Here is a 17,755-nt window from a genome sequence, read left to right as displayed (position 1 = left end):
CAGCTCTTTTTAGTAAGGCTAAGAACCTGAAGTTTAACAGTTTATTCCACAATAGTTTTCCGAGGTAAATCGCACGACTTGCTGAGACCTGGGTTCAAGGCTTCTGTGGAGTTGGGTGGATTTAATTCAGAAAAGCACAACCCGTGCAGCGTAACTACACAAAAACTACAGTTGTAAGAAACTTCTTAGTCTTTGAATGTGTTTTAAAGTCTATTTATAAACTTTTCAGTTTTTTTCAGAAAATGATTTTTTACTTTATCAGTGCTGAAAGCATTAATGTACATAATAATACAGCAACAACAACAAGATTACATGTGTATAGTGCCTTTCACGTCGGCAGGATGTCCCAAGGCGCTGGACAGAGTACAGCATTTCAGACCCGGGTTGGGAGGGAGGGGAAGGGGAAGGGGGCAATGGCATGGTCGATGGCATGGTCGAAGAGGAGGGTCTTGAGGCGGGACTCAATTATTATTACATAATAATTATTACATAATAAGGTGACATAGGTTATTTGTACATCTGGATCGTATCACTTTTTTTGAACCACTACAGAATAATATCTTTGTAATTGCAATTGCTATTGAATTTCTAGAGAGTTTATCACATGTTTCTATTGAGTAAAATTCAGCAGAAACATTTAGTTGAGTAATTTATTTGAATAATTCCAGTAATTTATTCACTGGAAGAATCTTGATTCTGTCAAGTCGCTAATAACAGCCTGAGATACTTCAGTTTCACTGTAATAAATTGGGTTATACATAGAGATATTTTAAAAATGGTTAAGGTGCCTGAATTTGTTTATTTGTATTGCTATATTGGACTATATTTTGAGATTGTATCAAAAGAGCCTGCACAGGCACGATGGACCGAAAGGCCTCCTTCTTTGCTTTAATATTCTATGATTGTATCCAGCTCTGTATCTTGATAGAAGTCAGTAGCTTTCTATTTTAAGATATGGTGAGTATCTTGAAAGTATTTTGGAGGAACTCCAAAAGGTCAGGAGAGTTTTTAGCTGCTTGCAGCAAGGGTCCATGTTGTTGTTCAAGGAAGTTCATGTTTCTTTCACAGAAGAATCTCTCCGTCTACAACAGTGTAGTGGAAGTGTATGACTGTTAAACGGGAAGCTTTGGAGATCGATCAGGACACCAAAACCCGACTGTTTTGATTAAGCGGATGTACTGATTTAATTGGTTTGATGGTTTGCTAATCCTGTACCTCTGGGCAAGGGAAGGAAAATTCATCTAAGGTTCTTCCTAGTTTTGATCAGTGGCCACTGCCAGAATTGTGTTGATGTTGGGTGAGGACAAGGGCAAGCTGAACTCTGCTTACCCAACACAGTAAACACATGCTCATTGTCAAATAACATGCCTGTGCTTTCTGTCTGATTTTTTTTTAAATTAAAAGGAGCCACATAAGGTACAGATGAGATGTATGACTATGTTTTAGTCAGCATAAACAATAAGAATAATCCTTGAATCTGATAGAGCCTTATCACATCTTCAAGATGTCTTGAAGTGCTTCACAGGATCTACTGTAATGTGGAGTGACTGGGTGCTTTGTGGGCAAAAGAGATGTATTTAGCTGGAGAAAATGCAGCTTTTTGTTGGTCAGCCAGATATTTGACACATTCAGAAATGAATTTCCATGTTTAAGAGTATCCACACTAGACTGGAAATTCCTGTGTATGGAATATACACTCTCTTTTGGAGGGATGGACCCGTGTTGGGGTATTGCTGGAGTTCAATACAGTTGGAGGTGAACTCTTGGAGGAAACGCAGCCTATTCGATTTTGCTGGAAAGGGACTTACAACTGAATGCATCAGGTGCTGTGTGAAATAAGTCGTCTGGGAATGCAGCTCATCAGGTTCTTGAAATAAGTCAAATTTAAGCTTGAAGGTGTGGTGAGCAGGGATTATTATAATGTCTGTTTCAATATTTGTCCAATATTGACCTCCCTGTATATATGCATTTGCTGCATTATCAATGTGAAGTTTGAAGCGAATTTTATCTTGTGAACTTGTGCAGTTTATATAATTAACCGTTTGATTCCCGAGGCGGAGCAAAGTGAGAGACGTTAACAACCACTTCCTGACATTTTTTCAATAGAAAAACAATGTTAAAGACTCCTCCTGTCTGGCATCATTTTAAAATATTCCCTCTTCATCTGACTGTTTTAAAATACAGCATTGAGTTCGCAATTCTAATGCATTTAAAAGTCCCGCTAGTGTGCCTATATCAGTAGAAATACATTTTCATAAACTTTTTGCATTCTATCAACTGCTTTATTACTTTTTTTACTTTATTTGCTTTTTTACTGTGTACAAGCCCCACCCCTCTGAAATGGCCACACCTTATTCTTGGTGGATGTTGTGGTGAGTTTTACATTTTATTGTTACTACATCGATGCTCGAGGTACCTTATGACCAGCTCGAACACGTTTTTATTGCTTGTTATAACCTGTGTTTCTTTCAAGTAGAGCACATTTATTCCTCTATTACGTATTCCTCACAAATTGCTGATCTAGATTAGTCTGATTCTCTGCATTTGTATATTCCACTTTGGATAAGGTTAGTACTGTCGTATCTAATTTGTTTGACGAACTTTATTTGAAACTGCAGAGCCAGTGCACTTTGTTGATAATAATCCACGCTTAAGTTGGAAACATTTTTTAGGCACTTTATTTGTAGTTTAAGTGGTCCATATCTAACTAATTGAGGCTGTGATAGCCTGTGTATCATTGAAATATCCATTTGATGGTAAATGTAAATTGTTTATCGTACAATGCCTCTGTCGAAAAACTGCATATCCACTTTTCTGTACTGGGCTCAGGTGAGGAAGTGAATTGGAAGCTGAAATGCTTGATGAAAATTTTCACTTGTCCACAAGCTTGTGCAGTAGCATGGAATGTGATTTTAGCTGAATTGCGCAACTGTCAACTGAGTTACTTCATGCACCGGAATTGGGGAAAATACTTTGCAGTCCCATTATAACGTGTGTGGTAGTTGGAATCCATGAAATCCAATCCGTGCTATAACGGGGCACAATGTCAGTACCTCAGCACTAACAGCTCGTGTGCACAGAAAATCAGCCGGCTCAATTGGAGTTCCAAAAATGTCATAGGAAGCCGAAATTTATTTTGGATCAGCAAATATCGGGATCCATAAGTGAATGCGCACGAGAATGAAACACCTTATAACTGGAACAGTTGGGTTTGCTAACTGGATTCTTTCTTGCCCATTGTATATTGTTCGGTACGAGTTGAGGTTTCAGCACAGTTGGATGTATCCAACAATATGCAAAAAAAACTAAACTGCCAGAAATTCTTTCTGCGCTGGAAAATGATTTGACAAAGTATGAACTTATCTAACCATCTCATTCGGTAATTAACCTTCTGGCTCAATTACTGCACATGGGCATTGCAGAATCATTCAATACATAATTATGAATGTCCCATTTGTTCAGATTGCATTGTGTTGAGGATCAATATAGTTGTATTGTAGAGAACTGCTTTCTATATTTTAAAAAGGTTCATTTCTACAAATTGATACTCTTGCTTTCATGGTTAAGTTTTCCACTGTTTTCTTTGCAGATCGTAGACCATGTCAGTATGGACTCAGGCCCAGCAGCTTCAGGGCGAAGCTCTGCGTCAGATGCAGTCCTTGTACGGTCAACACTTTCCAATTGAAGTTAGGCATTATTTGTCCCAGTGGATCGAAAGCCAAGCATGGTAAGCACAATTTTCTTAACTTTCGTGAAAGGTTATGTCATTTGCATGAACTTCACACCACATTCTATCAGCAGAAGCGCATCCTTGAGATGGGATATTCACTGCCTCCAATGCTGCTCTTATTGTTCTGGTTAATGTCTTTACAGGGATACAATTGACCTGGAGAATCCTCAAGATGAATTTCGAGCACAAAGGCTGCTTGACACCTTGATACAGGAACTGCAGAAGAAAGCAGATCATCTAATTGGTGAAGATATTTTTGTGTTAAAGTTGAAATTAGGGAATTACGCCACTCAATTAAAGGTAGGTGCAAAATTGTAGTAGACAACCCTAATCCTTTTTGTGTTCTATGCCCATTTTAATTCATGTAACTTTAAATGCCATTTGAATCAACGTTAATAATCCTTGCCTTTGAAATAGCGCTTTGTCACGCCTTTGAGACGACTCAAAGGATATACTGTAAAGTGAATTGACTGTATATTTTGTGGATGAAACTAGAATGTGTGCACTGAAAAAATAAATTGTAAATAATAATAATCCTTGCATTTGATATAGTGTCTTATCACATTGTCAAATCACTTCACAGACTATACTGTAAAGTGAATTGCCTGTATATTTTATGAGCGAAACGTATTGCACATTGGTGTAGACTTGAAGATCTAAATCATTTCGATGCATCTTATTTCATGCAGTGTTTGAATTGATCAGTTTTGTTGTTGTTTCTAGAATACATATGACCGCTGCCCACTGGAATTAGTTCGATCGATCAAACACATTCTGTACCATGAGCAGAGACTGATCAGAGAAGCTACAAATGTAAGCATCAAGTTATTTATACTGAAAACCACTTTTAGGTTGTGTGTGTGTGTATACATATATATAATAAATATGTGTGTATATATATATAATAAATATATGTGTGTATATATAATAAATCTGAAGATGGGGAAGGAAGGGTAAGGTGGAACGATAGAGGAAGAGTGTTCTCGAGTTTCGAGGTGTAGCGGCTGAACGGAAGGCACGAGGAACATGCAGAGAATCAGAGCCAGTTTAACGGAGGTAGTGGGTTGGTGCCAGGGCGAAGGGATTTGAAAACGAGGGTGAGGATCTTGAAATAAATCCATTCAGCGATAGGGAACTAGTGGAGCCTGGCTAGAACTGGTGTGATGGAAGTGCCGAGTTTAGTATGCCAAGCTGTGTGGTTTTGTTGTCATGGCTATGATTGCCATTAATATGTTTCTTAGTTATTTTAGTCCTGCTGTTTTTGGCACATCAATTGTTGACAGTGTGGTTGCTAAGGGAATGCTCGTTCAGGTGTCTGATGTTAATGAAGCATGTCAGTTGAGGGACATATGCTGATTTTGATTCTATAATTTATTATGTTTTGGGATGTATGAACAAAATTGCAGCCGTAAAACATTTAGAATGATTATCACATGGAGGGAGCTGGACAAAATTCTACCACACCGCCACTGAAATACAGAAGTATTTTTTTGTGTGCTCTCTGCCATAATAATAATAATAATTCTTGCATTTGATATAGCGCTTTTCAGGTCGGGAGGACGTCCCAAAGCGCTTCACAGAACACACTGTAAAGTGAATTGACTGTATATTTGTGGGCAAACGCGGCAGCCAATTGCGCACAGCAATTAATGGCAATAATAAAGATTATTATGGATTAGATTGGATCAGGTGGTTTTAGAAATTTGGATTCAGAGATCATTTGCCGTGCCGAATTAAATGAGGGTTCAGATCTTCAAAATGTGTCCCAACACAATTTAATAGGTAGTTATTACAAGTAACATAGCAGTATTGGGTGGAGGGGTGGGGCGGGGTGTTGCAGTGGAGGAGGTGGGGGGTTGAGTTGGGATTGATTTGCTAATCTCATTTGCATTTTTGTGAGGACATAGTGAGCAAGGGCAAGGCCCCCTTTCTTGAAAAGCGGAAAGAAAAGCAATCTCCGGGCCAGACAACATGACAGATAAAATTCAGAGATGTAAATATTTCAGCATCACAACCAAAAAGAAAAAGTAAATCATTCTCAAACAAAGCTATAGTGTTAGTTTCAAAATCCCAATTTATTGGGTAGTTTGGGAGTTAGTCAAGTGGTACACAATGCTTTTAACTTTGGATGAAACATTAATAAACCAAAGTCCCATTTGCCTGTTCAGGGGACTTTAAAACACTACCCTGTTTGGTTGGACAGCGTGGTGGAAGGTGCAATTAATAATAATAATAATAATAATAATCCTCGCATTTGATATAGCGCTTTTCACGTCGGGAGGACATCCCAAAGCGCTTCACAGAATATTCTGTAAAGTGAAGTGACTGTATATTTGTGGGCGAACGCGGCAGCCAATTGCGCACAGCAATGTCCCACAAACAGTCATGGATTGAAAATGACCAATTTATTATTGTTTTTGGTTTTGGAGGGATTATTATTAGGCTCTGTGTGGAGTAAGGAAACTTGCCCGAGGTTTCGCCCTCTGCCTGGAATTGAACTCAGGTCTCTCGCTTGCAAAGCGAGTGCTCTAACCACTGAGCTACAGGACTCCACGATTAGTATTTTTTAAAATGAATTTCCACGTTCAGAGGATTTTCAAAATTAAAGAGGTTGAGACAATGGAGACCCTTCGTTCAGTCCATGTATAGGAACGCGAGTGGTCAATTCAGTTCACCAAGCGTGCTTCACGAATGCAGTGTAAGCTGTAGATGGATGATGGTAGAGGTCATGGAGTGAGCAGTGGGTGTTAGAAACAGTTGTTTTCATTTACATATTTACCACATTACGCCTTAGCACCACTCCCACCCCAGTTCTCTCGAGTTGATACTATTATTTAGTGAAAGTCAAGCGAAGCGCATAATCTTGCACAAGCAGGCTTACTTTGCGTGTGGTTTTGAGCTTTTTTTTTTTTACTTTCGGTTTCCTGGAGAACGGTTATGCACTTGATGATAAAACGTATCCTGAGTTTACCATTGTGTGCTAAATAAAATGGCATTGCTGCTGTCTTAACTGTTGAAAGCTGAAGTGAAACTGCTAACCGAAGATGGCTTGTTTTGCTTCAGTTTTACAAGTGCACAGAATGGTGCAAACGGTTCATCTTTAGCAAATGAAATGATAACATAGTGTTTGGAACTACAGTTATCACGAACCATCCCAACTGACCCAATCGGTGGATTTCTGATTGTGCCTGTCTTGTTCACGTCCCCTGTTGACGACTAAAAGGGAATTTAGTGGAATTGTACTTTTAATGCAGTTGTAATCAAGTTGTACTTTTCCATTTGGAGGTATCGTGCAGTTGCTATTTTTTTGTTCTAGTTGACCCCCTCTACTTTAGTCGGCGATATGTCATTGTCCCTATAATAATAATACTAATAATCCTTGCATTTGATATAGCGTCTCAAAACGCTTCACTGAATATACTGTCGGTGAATTGACTATATTTTGTGGGCAAAACGCAGCAGCCAATTGCGCACAGCTGGCTTGGCTTTTAGCCGCTGTGTGCTGCTCTGGAGCTCCCTCCCCAAATTCTTCCAAAAATCCCTGTGAAGCTTTGACTCGTGAATCATTCTACATATAAGTGCGTCATTGTATGGAGATGTATAGTATTTTATTTGCAAAGGGGAACATTGCGTTTTTGATTTAGTGTACTGCTCTGGAACACAATTTAATAAAGCCTGATGGAATACTGAAACTTGCCAACTAAGCTGCACAGAGTTCAACTGGCGTTTTGTGCAGTGTTTCGGGCAGGGCAGCAGTACGCCACCCAGAGGTAGAAAAAAAAGTCTTGGCAACCCAACAACATTGCCTTTAATCCAGATTATTGAGACCCGACTCCAAAATACCTTTTGGTATTGCTGCAGGTATTCTTTGTTTAAAATTTGAACAACAGTGTCATTGTTATGTACAGCGCTGTGCTCACTCTATACTGTAAGGCTCAACGATTATTTAAAGAGAAGTTTGTCCGGTTTGCTTGCTATCCTCGTCTTACTCAGTCTTCCTGATAGATCTTGAGAGACCTTGATATCAGTTGATAAATAATCCAGCAACGTTACCCCCCCCCACCACCACCACCACCGCCATACAAGACAGATTTGCAGTCTGTGCTAACGATGTGTTAAAAATTACAATATGGTTCATTCCATAATTGAGGATATCTGCAAATTGCTCTTTAAACCTAGTTAGCAAATCCTGTATGTTAGAGCTCGGTCAGTGCTTGTGGTATTGGATAGGGGTGATACTTGATATCTAGGCTGATTAAGTAAGGAGTAACAAGTCGTTTTGATCAAACTGACCCGGTTAAAGCTGATACGAGTTCTGAAGTTTAAATCTTTCAACACTTATCCAAAATATAGCTGTGCCAACTGACTTGTGTGTATTTCTTTGTATTTTTAAATATAGCCAAGTTCTCCAGTTGGTTTGCTGGACTCCATGTCTCAGAAACATCTACAGATCAACCAGACATTTGAGGATCTCCGACGGCTGACTCAGGATACCGAAAATGATCTCCGAAAGCTACAGCATACCCAGGAGTACTTCATTATTCAGTATCAAGAGAGTCTACGCATACAAGGTAACTTAAATTTTCTTTTTACAGACATTTCTATTAAGTCTTGATTTCTCAATTCAAATGAAAAATCAACAACAATTTGCATTTATATAGTGCCCCTCATGCAGGGTAGTGTCTCAGATTGCTTGACAGGGGCGGAGCACGATGCCAGGGGAGGGGGCAAGGTAACCGTAGGCACGGTCGAAGAGGAAGGCCTTCAGGCGCGACATGAAGATGGGGAAGGAAGGGCCAAGCTTTGCAAGGATAGAGGAAGAGTTCCAGAATTTTGGGGCTAAGTGGCTGACAGCACGGCCACCGATGATGGAACAGAGCGTACAGGGAGAGGCGGAAAGAAGAAAACTTTTCTGAGACTATAAAATTTACATCTAAGAATTGATGTAAAGTAATTTTTCCTTTTTTCAGCTCAGCTTGCCCAACTTGCACAGCTCAGTCCCCAGGACCAGAACCGTATCTTACGAGAGCAAGGCTTACAGCAGAAGCGAGCAACTGTGGAGACTTGGTTACAGCGAGAAGCCCAGACACTACAGCAATACAGATTGGTATTCATTTTATTGCTTGTGTTTTATAAACGCTCCCATCTTTAGACAACTTTCACTCTATTGATTTATTGATGTTTAATAATAACAGGGGAATATGTTTCAAGGGGAAACTGGATAGATGTCTGAAATGGAGTAATTTGACAGGTTAAATGGGACTGAATGGATTGCTCTTTCAAAGAGCCAGCACAGACGCAATTGACTGAATGGCCCTCTTCTGTGCTGTAAAGTTTAACTGTTTTAGAGATGAGAATGCTGCCACCTGAACCAAGTTGACCTCTTTATTTTCTCTTTTGATGACATTTATATTCAAGTAAACGATGTTTCCATTTTGAGCAGACGCGGTCAGCATCAATCATTGCCAAGTTATGTGTGGTATGGTTTAGAGTACAGTGCTCCTTGTACTCTAGGCCAACTTTGAACTTCATTCAATACTTTGTGGAGTGAATGAAGGTGTAGCATTTTCACTGAAGCTGGGGCAGTCCAGTATAGATTTTTGATGTGATTTCTAACGAGAATGTACCTTCTTGTAGGACTTGGCTGAAAAACACCAAAAGACGTTGCAGTTGCTTCGGAAATTGCAGACAATTATTCTAGACGACGAATTGATCCAGTGGAAACGACGTCAGCAACTCGCAGGAAATGGTGGTCAGTCTGAAGGTAGTTTGGACGTGCTACAGTCTTGGTAAGAACATTCAAAGAGAACCTTAGTTGGCAACTGTTGACTCTACCAATTCTAATAATTCTGGCATTTGATATAGCGCCTTATCACGCCTTCGAAACATCTCAAATTGCTTGGTTTGCCCTTTGCCTCTTACTTTAATCGAAGCGTTATTATACAGTAGTCAATGTTTGGCACATTGGCGTTATTTAATATTAATCACCAATTCTTCAAATTTGACTCCATAACCAGATGCTTAAATCTACCAAGCTACCTACCTGAGGAGACCCATTAAATAGTAAAATTTATGAAATCATGCTCTGAATTCAGGAGAAATTTAATTAAAGCTGCTTTAAAAAAAACTTCAAACCATGGTTTGCCCTTCGCCTGTTGCTTTAATTGATGCGTTATTCTACAGTAGCCATAGTTGTGAAAGTAAATGACTTGGGCAACAATAAAAAGGCAATTTTGACACTTCCGTGGTTGGAACTGTTGTACCTGTAGGTGTGAGAAGCTGGCAGAGACGATATGGCAGAATCGGCAGCAGATCAGGCGAGCTGAGCATCAGCGGCAACAGTTACCCATCCCGGGCCCTGTGGAGGAATTACTGACGGAGCTCAATGCAACAATTACAGACGTAATATCTGCACTAGTCACAAGGTCAGTAATTTTTAATAGAAGTGTGTGTGTGGGGGGGGGGGGGGGGGGGGGGGGCGGGAGAAATTAGGTACAAATCACAGTATCGAACCGCATCAGCCAACTTTGTTAAATTTACTTTAGACGCGTGTGGAGCAGGTGGATTGAGTACTATCACTTGAAATGTAAATGCTTGGTAAGTTGCTCCGATATGCATGCAGTTAAAATGTAAGAGTTGTTGTGTTTTCTGCCAATTGGCACATCGCAAAGACATTTGCTTAGCTCAGTGTTGACCTGGTAGAAATGATTAATCAAAGAACTGACTGAGTTTAAGATCAATGTTATAATAATAATAATAATCCTTGCATTTGATATAGCGCTTTTCACGTCGGGAGGACGTCCCAAAGCGCTTCACAGAACACACTGTAAAGTGAATTGACTGTATATTTGTGGGCGAACGTGGCAGCCAATTGCGCACAGCAATGTCCCACAGACAGTCGTAGATTGAAAATGACCAATTTATTATTGTTTTTGGTTTTGGAGGGATTATTATTAGGCTCTGTGTGGAGTAAGGAAACTTGCCCAAGGTTTCGCCCTCTGCCGGGAATTGAACTCAGGTCTCTCGCTTGCAAAGCGAGTGCTCTAACCACTGAGCTACAGGACTCCAAATGTTTCACTTTTCCTCTTTCCACACACATCACCTTCTCGCAGGATAACGATCGCAATAAATTTTTTAAAAGACTTCTTTTGGATGCTCATTTATCTTGCGCACAAATGTCAAATAAGAATCGATTTGATTTTATCGGTAAAGAAAAATTAATGAAAGATTGAAGACTATGCGTTGATCCTTTCAACATATCTGTAATTTAACTTAATTACATTTTGTAATATCAACACAACAATCCCATGGTAGCTCTTATTCTATCCCTGGGCATGAAAACTTGTGCTTGATTTATGAAAGTGCAAAGTAAGATCAGTCTGAAGAACAAATTGCGCTAAATATTTCTTCTCTAAACGTTCTGTCTTTACGCAGCACCTTTATTATTGAGAAGCAACCGCCTCAGGTTTTGAAGACCCAAACTAAGTTTGCAGCCACCGTGCGCTTGCTGGTAGGAGGGAAGCTGAACGTTCACATGAACCCACCCCAAGTCAAAGCGACCATCATCAGCGAGCAGCAAGCCAAGGCTCTTCTGAAGAACGAAAACACGAGAAAGTAAATGAACGCTAAACATTCTTAGAGATGAGAAAAACAGAACTGCTGGAAAGAGACACGTCAGTTGAAGAGGCCTTTCTGGTGCTGATTGACCAGCTGTGAATCTTCCAGCATTTCTGTTCCTGTTTCTTAATATCTCAGAATCATTTATTTGCTGAACTTTCATGCGTGATCTGGATACTGTTGTCACACTCTAATCTGGGTGGTTTACCACTTTCTGGGTTAACTCATTTCTGTTCTCTGGCAGTGACAGCAGTGGGGAGATACTAAACAACTGTTGTGTTATGGAGTATCATCAAGCCACTGGAACCTTAAGTGCCAATTTCAGGAATATGGTAAGCGAAAGCAAGCCTTTCAATGTGACTGAGTCGATCACAAAGGTGGTCGTCTCATTTTTTTATATCTTGTCGATAAGAAAATTTAATTCCGGCACATTCCTCAATCTTCACTCAAATCTTTACTGTTCCCCCAAGTCTCTGAAACGAATCAAACGCTCTGATCGACGTGGGGCCGAATCGGTAACGGAAGAAAAATTCACGATCCTTTTCGAATCGCAGTTCAGTGTAGGCGGGAATGAGCTCGTCTTTCAAGTTAAGGTACGTGTGGGTGCGTCATGATTCAGTGTCCCCAAAAAAATTGCACCCTTTAAACCGCGTGATTCCACTGCACACCAAACATGCATGTGATGCCATTCATTTTTTCTTTCTGGCAGACTTTGTCACTTCCTGTGGTCGTGATTGTCCACGGCAGCCAAGACAACAACGCTACTGCCACAGTCCTCTGGGATAATGCTTTTGCTGAGCCAGTAAGTTTAGTGATTGTACAAATGATGGAGAGCTCCGTGATCTCTGAAAATGTGTTTCATTGTCGGTTTATTCGCATTGGCAAGTGGCTTTTCATGGGTGGGAAATCGAGAAAATAATAGGCTACAGATTTTTTTAACACTGAATTGTGTTGTCGCTTCTCTGTTTGCGATCACAGGGTCGAGTGCCATTTGTGGTCCCTGATAAGGTGCTGTGGCCGCAGTTGTGCGAAGCCCTGAATATGAAGTTCAAGGCAGAAGTCCAAAGCAACCGAGGATTGTCGGAAGAAAACCTGGTGTTTCTGGCTCAGAAAGCGTTCAGCAGTTCAGGCATCCACGCAGATGACTACAATAATATGACCATCTCTTGGTCTCAATTCAACAGGGTAAGAATTCTGTTTATTCTCTCCTCTCTTGCAATTTTATCTTTTCCTCTCCTGAAGGCATTATGACTTTTTTTGTTTTCCCCTCAATTTGCATCATGCGCTCTCTCTCCCTCTTTCTTCCACATTCCCAATCCACTGTGATACTAGACGTTTGGCCCATAAAGTATACGGTCAATTCACTTTACAGTATATGCTGTGAAGCGCTGTGAAACATCTCGAAGACGTGATAAGGCGCTATAGAAATGTAATTTGTATTGTATGTCAAATACAAGTATTATTATTTGAGAGAATCTCTGAATTCTCAGAACATCTCACATACCAACACCCGTAAGCAACTGTGGAACTGCCCTTTTCATGGACCTATAAAGAGGGGCAAATTCAAATTAAATGCAATTAACTTATTAAAGATCAAGGAATGAATAGTTTTCTTTGGCGGTTAGGATATTACAGACATGATTGTAATCCTGCAGAGCTGTGACTGTATATTTGTTTATTCTCACTTGCTTTTTTCTTTCCTGTGCTTTTTTGCTACTTAAATATATTTAAACTTTTATTTCCAGGAAAGTTTACCGGGTCGAAATTTCACATTCTGGCAGTGGTTCGATGGCGTTATGGAACTGACAAAAAAGCATCTCAAGCCTCATTGGAATGACGGGTAATGTTTTTTTCCTCTTTGTAGAAATCATACGTTACAGTGACTGGATAACTAATCCCGAACGATGAGGTTTGCTAAGGGATCAAACAAAATATCAAATCCGGGAATGTGTTGGCCCCAATCTGCTGTAACTCCACTAGGATTTTGACATAACAGAGATTGAATGCAGATTGGTCTTGAGTAGAGTTTCAAAGGTTGCACAGTGCAGTTGGAATTTGTGGTTGGCATGCTTACTTCAAAGTGTTCTCGCTTGTGATTTGTAACAGGGCAATTTTGGGCTTTGTAAACAAGCAGCAGGCACAGGACATGCTCCTTTCAAAGCCAAATGGAACTTTCCTGCTGCGATTCAGTGACTCTGAGATTGGAGGGATTACAATAGCCTGGGTAGCTGATAATCCCAACAAAGCAGGTGGGTTCATCAGCACAAGGAAATGCATTTACATCAGAACTCTTACTTTCACACCAGCTGTTTAAGAATAGTCTCTTCAAACCTTGTGTTTGTGTGCGAACGTAAAAAGAAATGCCCTAATATTCGGTATGAACCGTCTTTACAATTCCTCTAAAAGCTTATAAGTATAACTTTCAGTTCGTGTCTCACACTTATTATAGAGCTAAAGCGCTAATTTGCAAATCTGGTCCGAATTCACACACTGACCCTTTATGAAATACTTTGCTTTACTAAATTTGTGAACCATCTGTTTTGGATGATGACCAAGCTTCAGTATGTCAAACGGCGATAACATTATTTTCTTTCCCCATGCAGGCGAAAGGATGGTTTGGAATCTGATGCCCTACACAACCAAAGATTTTTCAATCCGATCACTAGCGGATCGAATTAGTGACCTCAACCATTTGCTATACCTGTATCCAGACAGAGCCAAAGATGAAGTGTTTTCCAAATACTATACTCCACCATTATGTAAGTGCCAATTAGTTTCTTATTGTCCAAAGGCATATGGATGCACCACTTCTTTAGCATTCAAGGCTTTCAAGTGGTGGCATTTTGTTCACATCTGTTTATAGGTATGACTGATATTTATTACTATTTAGAATAATAGTGAAGTGGACTGACTGTGTGTTTTGTGGGCGAAACACAGCAGCCAATTACGCACAGATGTGTCCCACAAACAGTCATATTTGAGTTCTACATGCGCGCAGGCTTGCCATGTAGACTCAGCAACCTTGAGGGTTTTTATTTACCTGGGGATCCAAAGTTATTGACAGAACGGAAGAAACCCTGCAGCAGTTGTCAATTTAGAGCGAGTCGTTATTGCAACTAACAAATTCTTGATCCATAATATTTGAATACGTAATCCTTTCGATCAACATTGCTTCATAAATCAGATGTCCTTTAATTGTCCTGGCCAACAATCCCCTCAATTGGTCATTCACCCCGTGGCTGATGATGGGGCTTTGCAGGCACAAGTGCACAAGGTTAAGGCCCACGGGATTAATGGGAACATATTAGATGGATTGAAGAGTGGCTAACGGGTAGAAAACAGAGAGTAGGGATAAACGGGTCATTCTCGAATTGGCAGGAGGTGACTAGTGGAGTGCCACAAGGATCAGTGCTTCAGCCTCAGCTATTTACAATTTACATCAATGATCCAGACGAGCACATTGAATGTAACGTATCTAAATTCGCGGATGACACTAAACTCGGTGGGAGAGTAAGCTCTGAGAATGATGCAAAAAGATTGCAACGGGATATAGACAGGCGAGGGGAGTGGGCGAGTAGGTGGCACATGGAGTTTAATGTGGGGAAGTGTGAAGTCATTCACCTCGGTAGAAAAAATAGAAAAACAGATTATTTTCTAGAGGGGGAGAGATTAGATAGTGTTAGAGTGCAGAGGGATTTGGGTGTCCTTGTACACCAGTCTCAAAAAGTTAGTTTGCAGGTACAGCAGCAACGAAGAAGTTTTGGTCTCCTTATTTAAAAAAGGACATACTTGCCCTCGAGGGGGTGCAGCGTAGATTCACTCGGTTAGTGTCTGGGATGAGGGGACTGACCTATGAGGAAAGGCTGAATAAACTGGGGCTGTATTCTCTACAGTACAGAAGAATTAGGGGAGATCGTATTGAAACATATAAGATTCTTAAAGGGCTGATAAAGTAGACACTGAGGGTCTGTTTCCCCGGTGGGAGAATCTATAACCAGGGGTCACAGTCTTAAAATTAAGGGTCAGCCTTTTAGAACAGAGTTGAGGAAACATTTCTTCACTCAGAGGGCAGTGAATTTATGGAATTCACTCCCCCAGAAGGCTGTAGATGTCAGTCCTTGAACATCTTCAAGGCTGAGACTGATAGATTTTTAAAAAACAGGGATTAGGGAATATGGGGATAGGGCAGGTAATTAGCGTTAGGTCTGAAGATCAGCCATGATCTTATCAAATGGCGGGACACAGGCTCGAGGGGCCGAATGGCCGACTCCTGCTCCTAATTCTTGTTTTCTTATGTTCTAAGTGACTGCGGTGTTTGCCTGCAAAGACATTTCTTGCACAGTCAGCAATTATTTGTGAAGACCTTTGAGGTGTGTTGTCATGATCAAGTGCAATAAAAACCGAAATTCCTCTTTCTACCCCAATTAAAATCGAAAAAGCAGAGATTTACCTCAACTGTGCATTGTGTCTTGATGTTTTGTGTTTTCTTTGGTGCAGTGCGTAGAATGTAAAGTGTTAGTAACTCCTGCTTTTTCTTTTTATCCTTAACTAAAGCGAAAGCAGTGGATGGCTACGTAAAGCCACAGATCAAGCAGGTCGTTCCAGAGTAAGTAGGTTTCTGATGGCTTCTCCCCCCTCCCCCCCGCGCCCCCACCAAAGCAGTCTCTTTTATTCTGACCTCAATTAAACATATTCTACGGTTCTGCTTGCACACCATTACAAGATGTGTCTATATTGAATGTGTGTAGGAATGGCTTTGCAGTTATTCACCCATTTCTTCCTAACACCGTAACATCTGACCATTTGGATTTTCAAAATCGGAGGCGTTCAGCTGCGCTTTGTTCAATTGCACCTCGGAGCCAGCAGTAGTAGTAATTTGCTTAGAAGTTACTTCTAGTAACTAGAAGTAGTAACATCACAGCTTTGGTACAAAATGCCACAATTTTACATATTGATAGTGTGTTCCTGTTAATGTAGAATCAATATTCTTTCTTGTTATTGTTATAGATTTGCTACAGCATCATCTGACCCTGCCTCAGCCAGCAGTACATATATGGAACAAGCTGCCTCGCCTGCAGTTTGTCATCCACCACAGTTTCCCCTCTATTCACAAAAGTAAGCTCTTAGATTTCTGTTTGTCTAAGTGATGATCAAATTCATCACCAACAACAACTGGTATTGATATAGAGCCCTTCATGCGGGGTAACGTGCCAGAGTGCTTATCCATGTCCTTGCGAATTCCCATACCATATCTATATATGGTATGGGAACAGTGCTGTAGGACTTCCTCCCGTTGTGAAAGGCGCTATACAAATGTAATTCGTTTTGGTTATAGTTGGAATAATGTAGATTACATGCAATGTCGATGACACTGATAGCGTGGTTTGTTAGCACATCTAGCCTCTCGATCTTTGAGGTCAAATAATGAAAAAATCTATCCCTTTTTAGACAGTGTTTTATCTTAAAAAGATTGTTTTCAGAGAATATGAGGAGGAAGTGAAGCTTTGTCAATCAGATATTTGTACTTCATTGTCATTTCTACCAGTAGATGAAATCTTTATAATTCATACTTATTTTGCTCCTTCAGCCAAGACAGTATGCTTGATCCTGATGGCGAGTTTGACCTGGAGGACACGATGGATGTTGCTAGACATGTGGAGGAACTTTTGCGTAGACCAATGGATAATCAATGGCTCCCTCATCAACAGACATGATTCATTCCCCCCGCCCACACCACCCTCACACCAACCAGCTCACAGAGATTATGGTTTTATTATGGATTAATCCAGTCCATAGGTTGCTTTATTTCCGAATCATTCATAATGTGAACTGTTAATATTGATTGTGAATCTAATATTTTTGTGCATGTTGAGGCATCGCAAGTGTTTTTAAACTGTCTCGTTCGCTTGGAAGAAGGCTGCACTTTTGGAGACTGCAGCGTATGTAGGTATTTTCTGTTGTACAAAATGCAATTTGCTGTTTGCATGTTTTTTATTTACATTTTTCAGAGATTTTAGCTTTTGCTTTTTTTTTTGTAGAGCGCCCAGTACAATTATTTTTATTGTAGCCTCTCTTTTTTTTATTTCCCGAATCCATTGAAATTAATTCACTGCCCTCTCTCGTCATGAAGCCAGTCAGAGCTCTTTTGAGTGTCAAGTCCACATTTTAAATCATTTACTGGGATAGTTTTTTTTTGTGTATTCCTTTGTAAGGTTTGACTATTTGAACATTAGGTCATGACTGGTACAGAAACGCCAAGCTCAACATATGATGATTTTGCTCTTCAAATAACGGGCATCACACAGTGTTAGTAATACACTCAGGATGAGAAATTTGGGAGGGATAGTTTTATGATGAATATTTTCGTATCCCAGTGCCATTTTCTAATCTCCGCTTGTCTGTTGCATT

At 40.2% G+C, this 17,755-nt stretch overlaps 1 protein-coding gene across 3 annotated transcripts in view; it reads left to right on the top strand.

The window, feature by feature from the left end:
* stat5a (signal transducer and activator of transcription 5a) overlaps window positions 1-17,358 on the top strand; it is a 53,940-nt gene extending 36,582 nt beyond the window's left edge. For 2 of the 3 annotated variants that reach the window (XM_042343174.1, XM_007909498.2), the window contains 18 exons: window positions 3,590-3,727; window positions 3,874-4,030; window positions 4,454-4,543; window positions 8,130-8,301; window positions 8,701-8,837; window positions 9,368-9,519; window positions 10,000-10,155; window positions 11,165-11,344; window positions 11,592-11,679; window positions 11,818-11,940; window positions 12,057-12,149; window positions 12,326-12,532; window positions 13,093-13,187; window positions 13,454-13,596; window positions 13,951-14,106; window positions 15,902-15,953; window positions 16,355-16,462; window positions 16,935-17,358. In XM_042343174.1, coding sequence (XP_042199108.1) covers window positions 3,600-3,727; window positions 3,874-4,030; window positions 4,454-4,543; window positions 8,130-8,301; window positions 8,701-8,837; window positions 9,368-9,519; window positions 10,000-10,155; window positions 11,165-11,344; window positions 11,592-11,679; window positions 11,818-11,940; window positions 12,057-12,149; window positions 12,326-12,532; window positions 13,093-13,187; window positions 13,454-13,596; window positions 13,951-14,106; window positions 15,902-15,953; window positions 16,355-16,462; window positions 16,935-17,061 — 2,364 coding nt within the window. In that variant the 5' untranslated portion in view covers window positions 3,590-3,599 and the 3' untranslated portion in view covers window positions 17,062-17,358. Of the gene's footprint in view, window positions 1-2,342; window positions 2,373-3,589; window positions 3,728-3,873; window positions 4,031-4,453; window positions 4,544-8,129; window positions 8,302-8,700; window positions 8,838-9,367; window positions 9,520-9,999; window positions 10,156-11,164; window positions 11,345-11,591; window positions 11,680-11,817; window positions 11,941-12,056; window positions 12,150-12,325; window positions 12,533-13,092; window positions 13,188-13,453; window positions 13,597-13,950; window positions 14,107-15,901; window positions 15,954-16,354; window positions 16,463-16,934 lie in introns of those variants that run through there. The other variant, XM_042343175.1, reaches the window with a different exon arrangement.
* Window positions 17,359-17,755: the final 397 nt, after the last annotated feature.

This window comes from Callorhinchus milii, unplaced genomic scaffold (assembly GCF_018977255.1).
Source record: "Callorhinchus milii isolate IMCB2004 unplaced genomic scaffold, IMCB_Cmil_1.0 Scaffold23, whole genome shotgun sequence".
Lineage (NCBI taxonomy): Eukaryota > Metazoa > Chordata > Chondrichthyes > Chimaeriformes > Callorhinchidae > Callorhinchus > Callorhinchus milii.
The sequence above is the reverse complement of the archived record's forward strand: the minus strand, read 5'-3'. Positions and strand labels throughout refer to the sequence as shown.